Source organism: Argopecten irradians, chromosome 12 (genome assembly GCF_041381155.1).
Source record: "Argopecten irradians isolate NY chromosome 12, Ai_NY, whole genome shotgun sequence".
In the NCBI taxonomy this organism is placed as follows: Eukaryota; Metazoa; Mollusca; class Bivalvia; order Pectinida; family Pectinidae; genus Argopecten; species Argopecten irradians.
The window spans coordinates 21,390,696-21,411,984 of record NC_091145.1 but is presented as its reverse complement, the minus strand read 5'-3'; the positions used below and the strand labels follow the sequence as shown (position 1 = coordinate 21,411,984).

General features: G+C 34.8%; 1 protein-coding gene across 3 annotated transcripts in view; it reads right to left on the bottom strand.

Annotated features, from left to right (window-relative positions):
- LOC138336157 (transcription cofactor vestigial-like protein 4) overlaps positions 1–21,289 on the bottom strand; it is a 47,719-nt gene that overhangs the window by 17,165 nt on the left and 9,265 nt on the right. Inside the window, exon 1 of one of the 3 annotated variants that reach the window (XM_069285493.1) lies at positions 9,837–10,362. The exons of 1 other annotated variant lie outside the window; for it this stretch is intronic. In XM_069285493.1, the coding sequence (XP_069141594.1) occupies positions 9,837–10,140 (304 nt within the window). In that variant the 5' untranslated portion in view covers positions 10,141–10,362. Of the gene's footprint in view, positions 1–9,836; positions 10,363–21,289 lie in introns of those variants that run through there. One more of the 3 variants, XM_069285492.1, reaches the window with a different exon arrangement.

The window sequence follows — 21,289 nt, the reverse complement described above, 5'->3', positions numbered from 1 at the left end:
ATAAATTCCATACATTTAATTGTCAAAATTGTGAATAAGAGAAGCATATGTTAATGTTGTTAATTAAGTATAACATCCTTATTAAAAGTCATTAAAAAGATTTTGTTCAAATGGAATTTACATTACACAGATGGTAAATTCCTTAATTAATTATACAATCCTTGCATATTCATCTCAGTTATATAAATCATTTCTCAGTAAAATAAATTAATGTGAAATATGTCACCTATTTAATTACCCAAAATTCTAATGTCAGGTATCATCATTCGGCAGTTAAAAAATAACGACTTCAATCTCTAGCTGACGTGGAGGATTCACATAATAAAGAATGTGAGGTTCTTAAAATGTTTTATTTCTCGGCATAAACTCATAACTGTCCGAGAGAAATCACTTTAATATAGCCCCTACTAAATAATATTTCATATCCAAGCGTCAAGATTGGTGTCTCCATGTCTAATATTTATAGATCGGCTTACTCAGACAATGTGGTCCATTCACATACATTGCTATATGTGGCCTCATACGCACATAATATTTGGTTTATGTGGAAATTTCACCGCTTATGAAAACTTGACAACTGATCTGCAACACTTTGATTTCTACATCATAAAATCTTAATATTATATTAACAGAATGCGTGTTGTGGGATGATCATGAAATGGACATAAGGATGATCGCGAGATGGTTATAAGATGGCCGAGTGATGGTTTAAGGAGACTGGAGTGTCTCCCGAAAGTCTGCCTGACCGATTTCCCTAACATAGACAGAGACCTACCACCGCCATACAATGGAAATACTTCACAGTTATTTCACACCTTTATAGGAAAAAATGTAGGTAAACACGGCCAGGTAGACATGAACGGTGACCTAGAGGCTGGCCTCATGAGGTTTTATGAATGAAACAGACTTAGGTAAACAGTGGGCAGCGGAGTGGAAATTTCACAAGGCTTGTTTGGTTGCCCTTGTTTTACATTAGAGTGAAGGGGTAGACATGACCTGACAGTGGAGATATGAAAAGATGATTGTGTTCCCACAGGGGATACACATAAAGTGGCCATTGTCATGGCCACGAAGACGTTGGCTGGTAGCACAACGAACCAATTACCTGTTTACCTGGTCGGATCTTCGACAGAAACCACATCCTCTACATAAGAGTTCTACTTCTTCCAAATTACATCCCTACAGTTGAATTTGTATAGAATTACACCAATGAGGCTTTAAAACTTGAAGCATGGTTACACCTTTGTAAGACTCCCACCCAAGGATATGTAATAAATTCTTCTATCTTTTAGTCTTTGGGAAAAGTTCATAGGGAGTCAGGGATTTTTTGTTAAAGGATGCAATCATTTAGTTAAATATTTATTTGAATACAGAGGATTCAGATTCTTTACAAAGGTTATTTTCTAAAACAAATAAGCGAATAATTGGAGTATTCATACAGTATATACTTTCAAATGGATTAACATTTTATGAATAAGAAATGTTTGCTAGATAGAAATGTCCCAGCTACAATATGAAATCCAGACAAGATAGACATGGATAACATTGATTCCCCCATTCCTTCATTTCCTGTTGGGAAGGTATATTTTTACGTTTTTAACTGGGCTATTTACAATGAGCGGTATACGTATACGCATAAGCAATTATTATTTGAGTTTTCTAAATCTATAATTAGACTGATAATATCGTAATTTATTTTGGTTGGATTTGATTGGTTGTGAATGTCTTAGCGTGTATGTAGTCTGTGGATAGCTACCTGTTTGACTTAGAATGCACGATCATTGCATGACTATTGTGTGTACCTAGTTGAACTTGTATACCGCCGTAAAGGAGCGGAACTGTACACTAGTCATTAGTACTAGTGTGGTTCATCGAACCAAACATTATTGTGACTGGTGCGACAATGCGCCAAGCGAAGAGCAACGATGCACAGTGCCACGGTACGTCATGCGACAATGCACCATGTAATTAACACACTGTTATATGGTGTATTGTTGCTCTTCGCATGGCGCATTGTCGCTAATTGGAACCATGCCATGCAACAGTGCGACAATGCGCTATGCGACATTCTGAAAATAGGTCGTGCAACAGTGCGACAAGTGAAGAGCGACAGTGCGACAATTCGCCATGCGACAACATATTATTGCACTGTAGTATCTTTGCTTGTAGCATTGTCCCACTGGTGCATAGCAAATTGTCGCACTGTTGCTCTTGGCTTAATGCACTGTTCTGCTGTTGTAGTATCGCTCTTTGCATGGCGCATTGTTGCATGGCGGGGTCACGACTGGCCACAAAGCGTCATACGACAGTGCGACATGCGAAGAAAAATAATACCTCATGCGTCTGTGTGTTTTTCGCATGGCTCATTGTCGTTCTTCGTTTGGCTCACTGTCGCATGGCGGGCTCATCAAGCGACATGACAGAAATCAGCCACCATGATGAACCACACTAATTACTAGGGTACCTACATGTTCACCAAGGTACACATGTACCATGCAATGATAGTGCATTCTAGTTCAAGCAGGTAGCTATCCTGTGAAGATACTACATTGCATAATACAGATATTCACTAGCAATCATATCCAACCAAAATGTATTACGATATTATTAGTCTATAATTTTAAATTTAGAAAAAAGTACAAATAATGATTGCTCCCCTTCAAACTTAATCGTATATGTATACTGCTTATTGTAAATAGCCCTATTAGTACAGAAAGAATGATGAAAGTTTTTCCAATTGAACTTGGATTATTATAAATTACGATATGTTATATCCACCAGTCAATGATCAGATAACATATATAGAAGTATACATGCTCTACAATATGACAGATTCAACAATCACCCTCCTCTATCATAAACCATAATGGATATTTTATACACCAACAAGTGGTGACATGCCCAATAAATCCACTTCACTCTCTTAAAAGTACATTATTCTACAGTCACAAAGAGCAAAAACCATAATAGCCAAATGCTTACAATGCTATCCTACTCATATTGATGCGTTTCAAAAACCTTTACATAAAATTTCATTCATAAAGAAGTTATCACACCATCGTAAGCTCACTCCAGAAGAACTGGAGTACTATCTTTAAAGCATACACTGGCTTTATTTATAAATGCAGGTTTCAAGAAGAACATGGTATTTGTATTAAACCGAAAGCATGTGATCTGAGAACATCAATTAATGATAACCCAAAACACATTTGTCTATTCACATAAAGATCGTTGGCTATCTGAATGAATTCTACTCTAACCCAACAGTGTTCCACACAGCCACGTACCAATCAGCACATTTCTTATCTCGTTATTCTCCACAAAAATTGTGCATACTCTTGTAAATGTTTAGAAATATCTTGTACTCCAATCTTAAAACCGACCAATCAAATTTTTTTATCTAAATAATTCCTAACGGATACACAAATTTTGCATTTTTTATGCTTTTTTTTCTTTCTTTTTACCAATGAAAATTTAGTAAATGTTTAGTAGATAGTACATCCTTTGCGTGAAAAAGAAGAAAATGTTTGCAGGATAGCAGCGACTGCTTGCGATATAGACAGGAAGGGGATGCAGGGACAGGATGATGAAGATATCGCTATTGATGTTCGTCTATTGATAAGGATAGGTTCCTGTAGAGATGAGCAGGTTTTGCCGTCCAAAGATAAGCAAGCCGATACAACTATCCCTCAGAGTCAGTGTGAATCACTCGGAAACACAACAGCTTCCTGTAGCTCTTCACAAAGGAGGAAGGAACATGTATCACATTGTCAACATCTAAACCACTTAATTCCTGTTAATCAGAAGTAAAGGGGAGAAATTCGGGGAACAGGAAGGATGAACCGATGACGTGAGGGCGGTACATTAACACCAGTGAAAGGCAAACACAAACACCAACCCTGATAAAAAACACTTAAGGATGCAATTGAAAGGCTGATACATCGCATGTTAATATACTACATGTGAGGACTAAACACCAGTGCTACCAAAACTTCCCAACAGTCCCATCTTAATCTTCATTTATTGCCCATATAACGAGATAACACAGTGATGAGTAGAGGAACAAAGTTGTCCTATATGTAATTAAGTCCTGGTATTAATCTCTTCAGGGATAATAATCTGGACTTCAATGGCTGCCTGGCCGGTTTGGTGGGTAAGGTGGCCCTATATGTATCACACAGTGCTTTCACTAATTACAGACACGTGGCATTTAAAACAAATTATCATCAAAGTGGATGTGTTCTTTGTCCATGGTTTAAATACAAAAAGAAGATACACTGTCAATGGTTCATATCATTGAAGGGGAACTTATACACAATCAATATGACAAATAAGTTAATACATATTTTCGTTTTACGTCCATAATACATTATACAGTGAGAATTATTTGAAGACTTGTCAGGCTTTTTTTGATTGACAGAAACCACAGAGAAAAACCAACATCTTGTCATCTGTACCATGTGTAATACCCACGAGAGTATTTACTTGTAACCCAGAAATCTAGAGCACCTTAACCACTCGGCACCTTAACCACTCGGCACCTTAACATGACTCTGCATTTTAACCAGTCAGCAACAAACAATCTGAGTTGAGAAACAATTTCAAGGATAACTAGGTTTAAAAACTAAAAAATGCTCTATATATATTACCTATATCATGGCTCAGTATAGAGCCAATATGGACCAAGAAAATGTCTGTTTGAGATGCAAAAAAAATTAAAGGCAGTTCAGTACAGTTGGTGCAGCAGGCCAAAAAATTGAATTAACACAGGGAATTAGACTGCTTAAGTAGAGTATGTCTGGAAGAGAAGGAATGCAAGCTAATTATAATGGCATGTTCACAGGTGTGCCCGATGTACCTCCGCCCACTGCACCGACATAGACGCAAACTTCCAAGAAACCTTGAAACTCCACCAACGTCTAAACAGTCTGACAAACATCAACCTCTAAGGAACCGCAAACCTTAATTCATAATCATTACACTAATCAAATACCCCAAATATTTTCCAAATCTTTCAAAATGTTTTGGAACCAAATACTTGGACAAATGTTTTATAATCATGTATATAATAAATATCTTTCCAATAACATTACAGCATTATTTAAATTGGCTGCTCTATGCATAGATTCTGCATTGAGTTAAGAAATGAGAAATACACAACATTCATCACTTAACTTCAAAGTACCTGTTACCAACTGTGCTCATTGGATAGTATATACATACTGTGAATTAAAATATTTTGGGGTCAGGAAATTTTGGTGGAATTTTTATCAATACAGGATACCGGGTAATTCTTTTTTTTATCTATTTTTCTGTATTACACATAACAATACAGGATGGAGTTATTTCACAAAATGGTCCTTCTATCATCATGGGACTTATTGGTGGATAAAGTTTTTCTTTATTGGTTGACCGGATGCCGTTTATGTAACCTGAAAGACTAATTAAGGTTTAATTCATGTAAATCTAATTACAACATTTCACTCTACAAACATTACATTGGACTATATATATAGGTAAAACTATACAATTGACAGACTTATTAGCTAGTTTGACCCTAAAAACATGTGATGGTATCAAAAATGGTTAATTTCAAAAACCTCTTTCATATACTTTGATAATTTAGGCAGAGATCTTGAATGGAAATTTATGACAAACATGGCGTCAAAATTATTGATAAGTATGTGGTCCTTTGGAAGAAAGTCTTTATGGAAAAGACTTGAAATGCTAATAGACCTTAAGTTCTTAATCATTGCACAGGTAGGTGTTTATGACAGGTGTATGTATACACAGGTAAACAACCTGACAGCCAATTCACCATTCACAGAAATTACAAACGTAGGAACAAGTTGAATGTCCCCATGTTGTTTTGCAGTCCTTGCATTTTATACATACAGGAGACAAATTCATTAAGTCCAAAAATTCCTGAGAGGAAATTAAACAATATTGCCATTTCCGTCTTGATATTAATTATTAGGTAATCATAATCTAAATATAACTGTAATTAATATTCCGAGTCAGAAAGTTGGTGTTCATTCATTTGTCATCGTGGCTCCTCTGCCGTCGACAGTCGGAGCACTCTGACCTTACGTGGGAGGAGATTTGTGTACGACGAGTTAATGAAGGGAATAAAATCTATTGTAAACTGTTGTCCTCACATCTCTTCATGCTCTTTCTAGTTCTTTTTCATCTTCAATGGAAGATTGTAACAAATATTTGATGGCTGTCTTAACTTAATGTGGTTAATCAAACGATGATGATCTAGACATTCAAAAGTAAGATAACTGTTTACTGATCATTCAGACAGTCATTTCCCCTTACCTGTGTTAATTAATTCACAGAAAATGACCAAATTGTATAACCCTTGAATTGGCTTATTCCTATTCTCTACCACCATTCACAAGATTTCTTTCTATTTCCACCCTCTAATCCTATTGACACTTCAATATATTTTGTCAATATCATCAATAATACATTTAGAAACTGTAATGTATGACTACATAAACAAAATTGTTCACTTATTTAAAAGATACTTTTTTCTATGTTTTCTTCACAATAAAACATACATAACTGTCGCTCTCCTCTGAATGACTAGCGATGTCATTATGAATATTGCCTGAAGATAATGACCGGAATTCCCGCTACTATTTACATCTCCAGTAAGAACAGGGGATTATTATACACTCTGGCAATAAATTTAATGCTCATTAAGTAGGGAGGAACATAAATCTTGATATTTACTTGATACCGTAATATATCAAAGTCATCAGCCCAAATTGACAACAATTATCTAACAACATTTCAACAGGACTTTGATGGCTTTTTGTATTCATGAGTTTTTTTTTCGTTTTTTTTTTATAAATCATTTACCCCTAGAGATACATTTAGACTTTTCTAATTCAAAAGGTGGAACAGTCCAATAAAAAATTTAAGGGGTGAATGAGTTTAACATCATGAATAAAACAAATTGGAATTAAAATGAATTGTGGTTTACAAAATCAAATCAGTGGTGTATTTTTTCTATCAATAAAACCTCAATAGAAGATACACCCCTGAATTAACATAAATGTAATTCCCAAATCAACTGTATTAAGGAATAACATTGCTGACACAAACTACAAGAACACTGAATCTGATTGTTTATAAAACTGCTGTGTCACTTTGGTCACAGCAGCCTCAGGTGAAGATTAGGAAAAAGCCGTGATGATGCAGCACGATTTAACGTGTCATCCTCACCGCACTGGATCAGTACAATCATATCACTACCGCTGCAAACTTCCTGTACCTGCCTCAGAGCCACACAACAACAACTGATTGTAGAGGGAAATCAAAGGTCCTTATGTTCACCGTAAAGATCTTTTTACTCATGAATCCTAATCATCAGCATGCTGATGCGATATAAAAATGCCATTCCAAACAAGAACAGGAAGGTCATATTTCAACAAAGACAATTCAAAGCCAAAACGATTTAATTATCGTTTAATAGATCTGAAAGAAGTGACACTTTCACATTTTTGTAATCTTTAAAAGGCTATCGGGTTTACACCTGACTTGAAGATGCTATCAGCAATCGTCAGGTGAGGGATGCACTACCTTACAGGTATATCGCACAACAAAATCTCCCTCTAAATTGAAGAGTTCCCACATCACTCTGTCATGTGGAACTGTCAATATCTAACACATTTAATGCTTAGTCACATCATATTGACATGCACTATTTCTACAAGTCTTAGCTCCACATAACACTATGATTACATCAAAATAGGATTTTAGCAAAATCAAGATGACTGAACCCCTGAATAACATTTCATTTTTAAATGTTTATTACAGTACTCTGATGATCACTATACCAGGTACACTTAAATAAAATAGACGGGTCAGTGTGGTTTGTACATGGTTTTAAATATGGTCTCTACCACTCAGCTGATGGAGCATGCTTCTTTGGTTCAGATAAGGCTTTCTCAGCAGAGTTCTTTACTAGATTATCTCCCCCTAGTTTAAATCAGGCATGTAGTAGAGACAAAAATAATCAAGCCAAATTTTAGTGATTTTTTTAATATTCTAGAGACTGGTGGCCAGTCTATTCAGTCGGTAGAGCCGTAGTTTTTCACACCAGAGTCACGTGTTCGATTCCTGGTAAGGGCACTTAAAATGAATCATGTGTATTTTTCCACGTTTATCTTTCACCAATATTGAAATTCACTTTATACAGAATATCTGTAAATTTTCTCAATCTAAGTGTCACCAAAATTTAATTTTCAAATGATTATGTTACACTTCAAAAATTTTATTGTGGAAACTAATCATTTAAATCATGCACACTGTTTTATCAAAATTTCAGAGTTGGAAAATTCCAAAGTAGTATACATATAGGTATATGCAACTTCAGGTTGACCTGATCAGTTTACACGTATATAATACCTATGTATACATACGTATATACACAATGAGTCATCCAAGATAATTTGCATGACTTTTTTTTAATTTCTTTTGTGGACTACCTCAAATTCTGCAGTCCATGTAGAGATTATCCTGTATCTGTTGTGAATATAAGCTTAAGGAAGCACTGCCTGATGACGAGTGTTTACCTGATGGTATTTACCTGTACTCTCGTTAACCTCCGATGTAAACACCCCTATAACGTGTATAGGTAACCTGCTGAACCTTAGATAGTTCTAACCACCACAAAATATGATTGATTGTAGAATAGTGAAGTAGTCCTTATCTATTTGTTTAAAGGTGGGTAGTATTTTATTTATAGATTCAGGATGATTACTGTACATTACTACAAGTATTTGACCCGATTTCTCCAGCAACCTTATCTTGGATATATGATATCAAGATATAGATAATTATCTTAGTTTAAGTAATTTGATTCATTGTTAATATTTCTACAGGCACATATTCTTAGTAACTTCGTTTTATAGTTAATATTTCTACGTATTGAAGTTAATTTTAGATACATCTTTGACATGATTTTCTAAATATATCTACATTTGTACATGTACATCTATATTAGGATAATTACATCAAAGGATGATTACATTAGAGCTATTAATAAACTCTGTTAATTACCTGTATAATATATATACATGTACCTGTAATTACATGGAGAAGTACTGGTCTATATTTACATGTAATTATCTTGAATTACATACTACCTGTAGTACCCCTTTATTAACTGATTATGGTAATAAAGGGAACTTTGATAACTTAAATTAAATGTGTAGATGCCAACCAACTTTCTTCTGTGGCTACTAAATTTTGTGAGCAAGTTCATAAAGATTATCATTGGTGGATTTCAAAATTAACTGGAAATTCCAATCAATGTAAGTCAACGATATTAATTAGCAGAGATAAACTTTTGCGAATTAACATGGATTGTGAAATTCATAAAAAATTTAAAATCGGATGCAAAAGAAATTTAGTTTCCAGTATCATGTAAGTATTATCCACAAATTTACCTGCCATATCAGGTAAGCATTATACCTATAATCAACTAGTTGTGTATTCATTATCTCTGAAAAGTGATAAACTAGCAAAGTATTTACTTTAAGTTACAGGGTGAAACATTAACCTGAAATGATTAGTAGTTATGATTTCAGGTACATTTAAATTTAATTTTACATGTAAATTGCTTAATTACCTTTGATAACTTAGTTTCTACCTGAGTTACGATCTTTGTAAAAAAAAAAAAAAGAGTGTTTTTTCATCATATCAGGTATTACTAATTCTTATTACTCTGTAATTTGCTGGTGACAACATAGGGACATAATTACAAATTTACCTGTGATTACCTGTATAATGTAATTAGCCAGTGATCTGTCCATATTTACCTGCCAGTTTGAGGTACCATGATGGCCATGTAGAGGCTTCCCAGGACGGTGGAACCACATAATCTGAGATGTCTGAAGGAAAGTATCCAGGCCGTGACAGATTACACGGACAGTTCACAAGGTTACACCACACAGGGGGTAGGGGATTCGCAGAAGGACGCCACAGGGGCAAGGGCAGCAATGAGCTATGGCCCAGCCCTGGCAGCCCTGGGGGATATAGTCCTGCGCCCCCTCCCAGTAAACTACTCCTCATATCGGTAAATGTGGCCAGGTGAGACTCGCCCAGCACTGACATCCCAGTCATAGAGCCGGCCCAGGTGTGAACAGTACAGGTACAGAAGCTTGTCCCCACACACAGAGGCTAACCCATCTATATCCAGCACAAATCACACAATCTATAAAACAGATGGAATCCTGTCTGGTCCCGACGGCACACAAACCACACTATAAACAAAACACATGCAGTACACTGATGTAAGACACGCTGATGTACCTCACCAGTGTGTGTATACTAGATAACTACCACTCACAAAACGTAACAATCCCTGTCACTCTACTCGACTCGGGCTCCGCCCACCACAGCCCTCATTGGCTCAGCACCTAACTTTGACCTTTCTCAAATCAACAGGTAAATGGGACATTCATAAACGGTTATAGTTGATCGGCTCCCTATCTCACTACTAGAAGGAGGACTGGGGCATTATGATCCAGGTATACAACGTTAAGGGGGTCAAGGGTCAGATATCTCAAGTGTAAGGGGTTGTATCTCTCGAGGTTTATTCCTGGGGTTTTACAAAGGTATACACCCCTTATAAAACAGTGGTCCATTGTACCGACCAGTTGTGATTACAATGTGTGTCAAAGAGCTCGGAAGATTGAGCTATACTCCGTTTCTTAATACTACGACCCCATGAGGACACTGAGTATAGCTTGTTTGGTATTCTCACACCTCGACCTGACCTCAACTCCACAGCAGGCAAAACGTCCATTAATCTTAATCTAATCCATATCCCACAACACTAGCACCTCCACTATAACATACTGCTCAGGACACAAGTCCTAACTTACAATCAAAGGTTGTGTATATCATGTTATAATATCATAATATAATCTGTTCATGTATTACAAACAATATCACACTCAATTAGACAACAAAAACCCCTTAATATTATTGAGATTTTAATCAAGGTAAAGTTTCAATGCAAGGGTCTGAATCTATTTCAATCTCATTCAACATTAAAAGGTATTCATTTCATGTCCACAACATGGCACCCAATACTAATTAAGCTGGGTATAAAAGACATCTCTCTCCAATACAGATACAATTCAGTCCTGCAGAGACAACCTGACAATTCAAATTGTTTAATAAAACTGTCAGCTTTCTACTACCGGTAACAACCTCTCTATTCTGACATCAGACTTCTTCTTTTGTTCTACCAAAAACACTGGCCCTAAATAACATTAGCTGTCAATGGGTTGTAAAACTAAAACATTCAAAAACACTTATATGAAGACTTATAAAACTGTGATACATGAGAAACTGCTAATGCTAATCTATATTGTCTGACAATTAAAATGCAGATTGAGATAGTCAACAAAACCCTGAATGATCTGTCATTTCATAGAGTTAGCAATGTATTTAATTGCAGCCTTCACTATTTTTGCAAACATGACTTCAAATATGTGAAAAATTCATTTGAAATAAAAAGGAATTTATCAGTTTCCATCACATCTGAAATTCTAAACATTGCCTGTACCTGTTAAACAGTTAACCTGATATGAGTAAGTTTAATGACATAATAGTTCCTGATGACACCGAGCGTCACATTACAGTAAAAATCACCCTGATCTTCTAATGTACCTGATAGTAAAACAGGAATAGTGTGTTAATCTAGGGGAGTTGTAGAACAGGTGGAGATTAACGATTTAGACAACTTAATCTAGGGGAGTTGTAGAACAGGTGGAGATTAACGATTTAGACAACTCCTGGGTTAAGTTTCATGAACATTCCTTGACTTAAGGAAATTCCATAACTCAAAATTCCCCATAGAAAGTATTATAGATGTAAAGTGCCTCATCAACTTACGATTTTTTCTATAATTTTCCTATGGAGAATCTTAAGTTAAGAAGAAATTTCCTAAAGTTGAGCAGCATATGAGTAACCTGCTGGGTCCTTTAGGAAAGTACTTTACTTCAGATTTTTCTGTGGTAATTATATAAATTCGAAGTATATAAGCCCAGCTTCTTTAAGTTAATGAATGATTGTGAAACTGAGGCCAGATACAGCTATTGTGACAATGTCCCCGGCTATCAATTACAGCTAGCTTTCCTTGACAGCTGCATATACAACATCTAATGAAATACTTATCCGGTATGCAGTATGTGTCTCTCTTCAGTGATTAGTAAGCCAATAGATAATAGTGGCTCAAGCATTACAAGTTAGATATTTCTCTGATCAATCAGCGTCACATACACCTCCTGCAAACTTACATGCATTGTCCCCCATGCATATGACTGCATGGCCAATACATATATAAATATGTAAGACCTTACATTACTTTCTTATTTAATCAATTTTTCATCCAATGTTAGATGTTAGTACAGTGAATGACCTGTAACATCCCCATCAGTAAGTGCATGTCGTCAATGGCAGCAAAAATGCAATCATAGCCAGAAATGATAGGCAATGCTCTAAATTGCAAATGTGACACATAGCCAGAAATGATAGGCAATGATCTAAATTGCCAATGTGACAATGTTGCAATTACACAGCGATTAAGAAAAAAATAGCCATCAAGACAAAAATCCAATTTATATTACTAAGCTTTTGTGACCATGTCCCAATAACAAAGGAAAACATATACATTGTCACTATGCATTGCTCAACATGATAATTAGTCAACTAATGTTGCCAGAAAGACAACAGCCCAATTTAGCCAGAAAGACAATAGCCCTATTTAGCCAGAATGGCAATGGCAGCTGACCCATACCCAAAAAGACAACCCAATGTAGCATGAGAAAGGCAATAGCCCAAATGAGACAGAAAGACAACAGCCAATTTAGCCAGAAATCCAAATTATAGCAAACTAATTGGCTTGTACCAAAAGAATATGCAACTTCTACCACCTATAAAGGCAGAAAGACAATGGCCCAATTTAGCAAGAATGGCAACGAAAGCTGACCCATACCCAAAAAGACAACCCAATGTAGTCTGAAAGCCAAATTATAGCAAGTTGGCTTGTGCCAATAGAATATAACTTCTGCCACCTAAAGGAAGGCCGACGTCCCCATGCAGCCATGGAGAATGACACTCACCATAGAGATTTATCATAATTCAAATGATATAATGTAATACAACAGCTGTGTCCCTTCACACATACCACCACACCATGCATTAGCATACTGAATTTATTTACAAGTCAAACTCAGTTATTAATCAAAGATTTATTTCTCTCTAATCCCATCTGCAGTGTAAGATGTAATGCCGTATAATGTAAACTGTCAGCACGGCTGATCCTCTTGTACAGTTATGCATTTTGAGACCAGTGAAGGCAGTGATGTCAGTAAAATATGACAGGCCCACAGAAAAATTAAAGATGGCAGTGCTATGGATGTCATCAATTGTCGTTTTCACCAGATTTCTTGCTGCATTAATAAATAATGTGTTATTTTAGCTACTAAGTTTCACATAATTTCTAACCTGACAGGAATCTATTAGCAGACCATTTTGTATTGCTTTTACCTTTAACCAGTTTCTTGTCTTAAATGCCTAGAAATATATTTAAGCTCAGTTTCACTTAAGCTTATTCCCTATTCTAAATAAAGTTTCTTGATATTAGCAATATTTTTGTAAAACTTAATCATTTTACCAGTTTCAATCTAAATCCAACAGTTTCATATTTGCATAAACTTCAGCCTGATTATAAAGAACACTTTCATAATGCATTCTTTCTGCAGCAAAAGCCATAATCCAGAAACCTTATTTTTTCATTCTTTTTGACAAATATATCACTATGTGTCTCCCTATAGGTTCTAGATAGTTTGTCTTTCCTATTTAGTCTGAAAACAAAATAGCCATGTACACCATATATTCCATTGTAATACACTATAACATAAGTGTATATTTTCATTTTTCATCTGAACACCAAACATTTGATAGTAGTACCTGGTAAATGGGTTATAAAAACAAAAATAGCTCCTACAATAGTACTTTATACAAAGACTTAATCCTAGAGTACACTCCAATCAATAGCTATATTATCCCTTTTGATACCTGTGATCTCTCATGTAGGACAATATACACAGTATAAACTATAAATAAAGACCGTCAATGTGTTGTAAACACGTTTAAGAATTCTTCTAACCCTATCTTGCTACTGGACAATGGACACCATCAAATGATCAATGATAAAGCAACTTGGTCGGGTAATGGATAGATGACCTCCATATCAATCAAATATTACTGAAAGTGCTTTTAAGAAATCTCTATGACAACCAATCATAGAAAAACAGAAACAGGAGGGTGGGAAGTCCCATTAGGCCTAAAATCAACACAATTTTACCAAAGATCCAATTATATCCAAACATCCCGAACAGATTGGTTGTAATCCTAAGATATCTCTTTGGCAGCCACCCTTAGAGAAACAGATAGATGACATCTCTAAAGCAACATGCTTTAGAAATAGATGGTCCTAAAACTGCTTGTAAGACATTCCTATTTCAACTACTCTCAGATCAGAAACAGAGAAATAGACTTAAGACTGCTTGTAAAAATAAAACATCTCTTTGGAATCCACCCTTAGAGAAACAGAGAAATGACCTTTAAGATTGCTTGAAAAAATCTCTATGGCAACATTATTAGAGAAGCAGAGAGATATCATGGTAACATCTCTTTGGTATCCACCTTCAGAGATTCAAAGAAATGGTCTTAAGACTGTTTGTAAGACATCTCTATAGCAACTGTCCTCAGAAGAAAGAAAATATAATCCTTGAAATGTTTAAAGGACTTCTCTTTACCTATATTTAGCAAAAATTCTGGTATGAACAGGCATCCTAAGCCACTTGGGCAATGTTTCAATAGCAACACGAGAAAAACCGTATGTGCATGGCAACCACTGGGAAAGTATAGTTACCATATTTGATATTCTTTTTACAGAAACCATCGGCAATATTAAAGTTTAACCATCAATCATCTATGTCAAATGTATCTTTATATATTTCATGATGGAACCCTGATTATATATTACATTTTGTTTAATGAACAGGTATAGAGTATATATCTATCCTGTTTAGCTCAAGATAGGCTAATAAGATTGATGGAAGAGTAAATAAATTTGTTTGAATTTTTGAATTGGTCACAAATTGAATGGAGAAAACCATTAACCTTTTAACATGTTTTACTTGGTGTGGTTTTATATCTCGCCTCATTGCCTACCCTCATTAAATTTTTTTGCTGCCTGATAAATCGGTTACTCAGGTGTAAAGTGTTGTTGGCAACCGTCCAGGAAAGAAGTAGCCCTTTTACCTGTACAGGTATCAGTCTTCCTTCGTTAATGTTTGTGTACCCTGATAGGGGCACTAGGTCATCGCCGGACCTGAAGTTCTTAGACCTATTTATATGTAATACCCATGTGCTCCTCTATATGCCTGCCCATCACAACTTTCATTCCCATATCCATTTCCCATATAGAAAAAAATTAACTTATTCACCCTTGAAGACACATTTAGGCTCTTCTAAATCAAAGGCTATACCAGTCCATTATTAAATTTTAGGGGGTAAATGAGTTAATTGTTCAATCTTCCATTGTATTACCAGTGTTTCTTTCATTTTTCGTTTACACTGACTATGTAATTTTGTGTCCCATATGATAATGTCTTAAGAGACATATTAATATAAAGTTTAATTCAGTGCAATATTAATGTTATTCATGACTGAAATTTAAAATACAATTGTAGATCACATGTATACATTGTAAGACTTAACATCCCATTAACAATTAAGATATTTTATGGATGTGCTTGTGTTTCCAGGAGGTGGAAGAAAATACCCATTGAAAACCCATCAATCTATACACTTCTAAGTACCTGCAAATTGCCCCAAAGAGGTTTCGTACTTGCAACCATTGAGTTAAAAGACTAAAGGTTTGGACACTTCAATCACTCGTCCATCACTTCCCCCAAATACAGTATTCGTAACAAGATTTTAATTCTTAGGTTGAAATAGAGTCAGTCAAAGTTGCTACCAATCTTAAATGTGTGGGAGTAATCAAGTCACTATTGATCATAAACACCAATAGAACTTATGATCTGCATGACTAATATAGTCGACCAATTGGTCAGGACTAATATCTGGGAATTTCCAGTATGTTCACATTGTCTGACCGTCCAGCTGGCCACAGACCACAACTATAACCGTCAGTCTATATCCTTTATAAGAAGATCAGGAGACAACTGATGACTGGTCACTTAAAATGGACGCAGGCCATGTCGGATTATCGTTGTACATACACATGACATCGTTTCCCAAACCACAACAATACAGCTCACACGTACACCTGACCTTATCCAAGATTTGTAGAGTTAATATGCATAATATACTCAATCTTTTGAGAACTATAATTATTAACCTCAAGTCTTAAGAAAAAACTTTTTTTTATTTTATATCTTTGTAGGTTTAAAATCAAAGATTTAATTACAGTATTTTCTTTTGCAAAATGTTAAATACTTTTTGGATTCAAAATGAAAATAATTTAACATGACTATCTGAATCATGATTGATGAAATTGTAATACTTTAAGATCAGGATTATTGCCTGCATCCTGAAAAAACTCCATTGCTGAAGCATTTGGCTGGTATTTAGAAGTCCAGGGTTTGAGCCCTGTTCAGCCACTTCATTTGCTCCTGTCCTGTAGTTACAAGGTAGACTTGAGGACCTCATTCACACTTTTGTGTTTAAAGTAAGATATTCTGACTTAAAAGTGTCATTAACAGCAGCCATTGAGACAGGACCATTACCATACTAAACCCAATAAGGGCCCCCATCCCTATAAGCACCCCTCCCCCTTTTTTAGACCTTAATTTCACTTACATTACATTAAATGCAGACTGAACATATGAAAATGTGTAGGTTTCATGATGAATTTCTTTTACAAATTGATTTATCGCTTAATTTGTGCAATACTTTTATGAAAGGCTAGTCCAAATGTGGCTCTATTAAGCGACCCCTTATTTGTTTCAATTTTTAAGCACCTTGGGCGCGCATTTGGATGAACACTGACTAAACTAACATGTCAGTCTGTGTGGTCTATAAGTCATTGGACAGTGTGATTCACATGTATAAAAACCGTTCTACTGGACTCCAGAAACCACTAATGGCCCTAAGCCCTTTTGGTTAATCTAAAGCCGTTTGAAGATATATATAAACAAGTCATTTCCCCTCTGCGACCTTGAAGTATGAGAGAGATAGGGAGAGGTTTTTTCGGCCATTATTGTAATCAAATAATGAATTATCATGACTATCACAGGATGGTGAAGAGGGCGGAGCTCTGGTGCCCAGCGGGACACAAGTTTTTTTTCTTCTCTCGTTCCTCCATCAACTGATCATCAAGCATGCGATTCCGCCTCAATGAAAAGTTTGAATTTGCCAGTCGTCAGGACCTGATGAGTTTCAGACACTTACAAACCTCTTCAAAGTATACATGAAATTTTTAATCTCTATATGCTATCAAATTTTATAGTCAAAGAGAAATTCTACATGTTTGAATAATCTAATATAGAGATCTCAGATTATAGAATCTGCAGAATGTCCTTTTAGACAAAATTACCTACTTAAAAGTAAACTTAAATTAACCAGTGTACTTCCATAAAAATTATCATATTGATCAATATTGGATTCATAGGTGTGAAAATCGGATTGGTGCAATTAAGATCACAGATAAATAAGTAATTTAAATCAAAAGCTTAGAATGAAGACAGAGAAATTTGACTACAAATTGGCTAACATAATTAATGGAAATCATGAAATCTTCCAACTGTGAAAAAAGATCAAATGGGCATCTGTAAAAAGTTAAAACAATTAACAATTGGAAATTGTACAATGCAAGTTAAAATAAGAAGGACGCACCCCCTTCCCTCCTGGAGACCGCTACTCCAAGTCAACCCTGCCCCCCTCTTCCCCACCCCAAATCAACCCCCTCCTCCCCCCATATAAACATATTTATAAGGGTATCGTGTCAATAAATACATATAGCATCACAAGTACCACCAGGAGGTTGTAAGTTCAGATCCTACTTGGTTAGGACCAGTTAAGAGTACACAGCTAAAGTACAAATATCACATGTATGCGACACAAAATACTCACGAACATATATTCTAAACGTAAAATGATATATGCACTGTCAGTCAAAAATCAAATTCCGTATTCACTAAAACACTTTATGCATGCAACTTATGAAATTTTATCTGCATTTGTGATATAAAGATATTTTCTTTTTTCTGTTTATTTCTTTTCATACCTTAAATATTTCAAGTTATTTTTCATGTGAAGTTCAAAGATATCGTTTTTACCAGTGAAATATTAGCCAGGTTTACTATGGGGTCCACCCCTAGTATGAAGAGTAGAAATCTAGGTTCGAGTACAGTTTGGAAAGGTAGGAAACACTATATGTACAAATCTTGGTGCAGACAGTGATGTAGCCGATAGGCCAAACATGACAGCTATTTCCTGTGGCCTCCTTCTTAATAAACTCCATTCAAGAGATAGCATACATTCATATCTATACATTCCCTCAATTTTTTTTATTCAGTAACGACATATCACAGCTATATATCTACAACTTGTATCTACAGCATGCCTGTATATTTTTCATTCACAAATGTTTCCTTTTTTATCTATACATTTAGGACTTTGTTTTGCACCTAATTTCCTTGAGGTGAAAATTTTCTTACATAAGGCCTTACGTGTAATGGAATATCATTTTTTTCCAAAAACCTTAATTACCAATGAAGTGAAATGTTCAGTAACTAACATGCACAAACTTGCGCATTTCCTGTAATCATAAGGTGCAGCCACGGTAATTAAAAGAAGATATATTCACTTGTCCCTGTTTCTATGACAACATCATCAATTGATGCCATGACAGCAAAAGACCACCGATCATGATCGCTAAGGCATCAAATAAATTTGTTAATGTCACCGATTTTGTGTTAGATATAATAAAAGTTCCTGTCAGATAGAACTGCTATATTTGGAACTATTTTCAATTTTTCTTTCAATTCTATATTGATCCTATGTGAGAAGCACTGGCTTACACAGAAAGCTTTTTAGTCTCAATAAAGCAACTTTTGTACGTTTTGGCAGTTTTTGATTTATGACAATGTTATAGCGTGCAGCTAGAAGTCAGGAATGCAAGGCTATTTTTACTTAAATGGTCTCTTTTATATACCAGGTGTCTTCTACAAGTAATAATTTAACTGATCCATTCTGTGGCGGTATTCAATGATTTGTATGAAACAGTACAGGTAAATATTAGAATATTAAAACTTAATGAATTGAATTTACCCTAACATGGCAAAAAGAAAAAGAATTAATGTATTTACCTGCAGAAAATATCATTATTGTTCCACATGGTCACAGAATGCTGCCTAAAATACTCATTTAAAAGGCATTTAAATCCTTATCGTGATTATGATATGAACGTAAATGACTGGTTGTAGCTGCTGCAATAAGCATGAAATATAAATACTATTTCAACAATTACAAATTAATCATAGCAAATAAATGTAGACAGATACCGTAGATAACTTCTTAACTCTACATGCTCAGTCATCCTTGAAATTTCATAATGCAATCTTCCATCGTGAGAATTAGCAGTAAATACTAAGAGCATAGACCAGTCCATTTCTCAGCTTCTCAATTTACATCAAATGAAATACACAGACACCTACTGTATAACATCTCTTTTGAAAAGTATCAATATAAATGGTTAACATTAATACACAAACTAGATACATTGCATACGATTAAATACTTTACTTATAGTAATTTTTAAACATAAAAACATGATAAGCATGACATCTTCTCGTCAATTTACAATTATACATTTATTCATATGACTTCTAATTTTTTAAGTGTACATCTCCATTAATTAATTTGTTTTAACCAATTAACTAAAATAAAAAGTTTTTACTTTATTTCAAGTGACTCTAAGTTTTCTTAACAATCCTGAAAAACTATTATTTGCTGAAAAAAGATATCTGGACACTGGCCACATGCTCATAGTAATCCAAGACAACAAGAGTTACTCCCCTTAGCACAGCAAAATTCAATAGAAATAGTTGTTTCCCTTTATACATTTCCTTGGTTTGCAAAATAGTGAAGGTTGACAGAGTTGTTTCCCTTATTATATTAGCTAGAAGCAATATTATGTACATATTTCTAAATAATCTACAAGCATGTTTACTTCCTTGAATCAAATGACGATTCAGGAAGCATTTTAAGTGAAGTATTAAAAGCAAAGGAAACTTGCCCTCTGAACACAGGGACAAAGTTCAATTCCAGAATACATTTCCTGCCATACACTCTACAGTGTAACTTAGTCAAGACAATGGAATATCAAATTGCCACAATTGTCAGCTGATCTAATGACTATTTACTGAACTTTGCTCCAAATGTAGTATGTTAAACATATCTTGCTTTTACATATTGAAATATGAAAAACATCTTAGAGAAAAAATTTTAAAAGTATTAGTCTGACATATGGTATATAGGTGTGAAGGTACTAGTGTATCCATATTAAACAGAATGTGTTGTCCTATAGAGCACACTTGAAATTAACATGTGGTAAAATTCTAAATCAGTACAAATACATTTATGATAATGAAATGAGTTGTTGGTTTTCTTAAATATCAAGCTCTTCACCAAACACCAAATCTACTAGTATCTGATAAAATTAATTATTAATTTTAGTCTAACTTTCTGTTAATAACAGAAGATAGTGTTATCTCAAAAGTGTTACAGATATGTTTTATATAATGTTATTACAGCAACTGTCATTTTGAATTTTTCTGCCATTTATCATTTATTTCAAGAGATATGGTTACTTTCCACCTTTTACATAAGGACATTTTTTGATGATTATTTTCCATCCTTACTATTAATTTATATCATATATAATCCAAATTTTGAAATTATCTATTTAACATGACAAAACAAGAGATTTCTATTCATTTCATTATTTAGGAAAAATATATCTATTTTTTTTTTTTTTTTTACTTCAGCTTCATTTTGACACCCTATGAGCAAAGGAATTCCCCATCAATCCCGATCCATGTTCTTATTATAAGATGTCTGTAATATGTGTATAACAAACTATGCCCATGATCATAGCAAAGTGAATTTGTTGGTCCCCACAGGTTCAATATAACCGTTTTTAACTGTATAAGCAAGTGATACA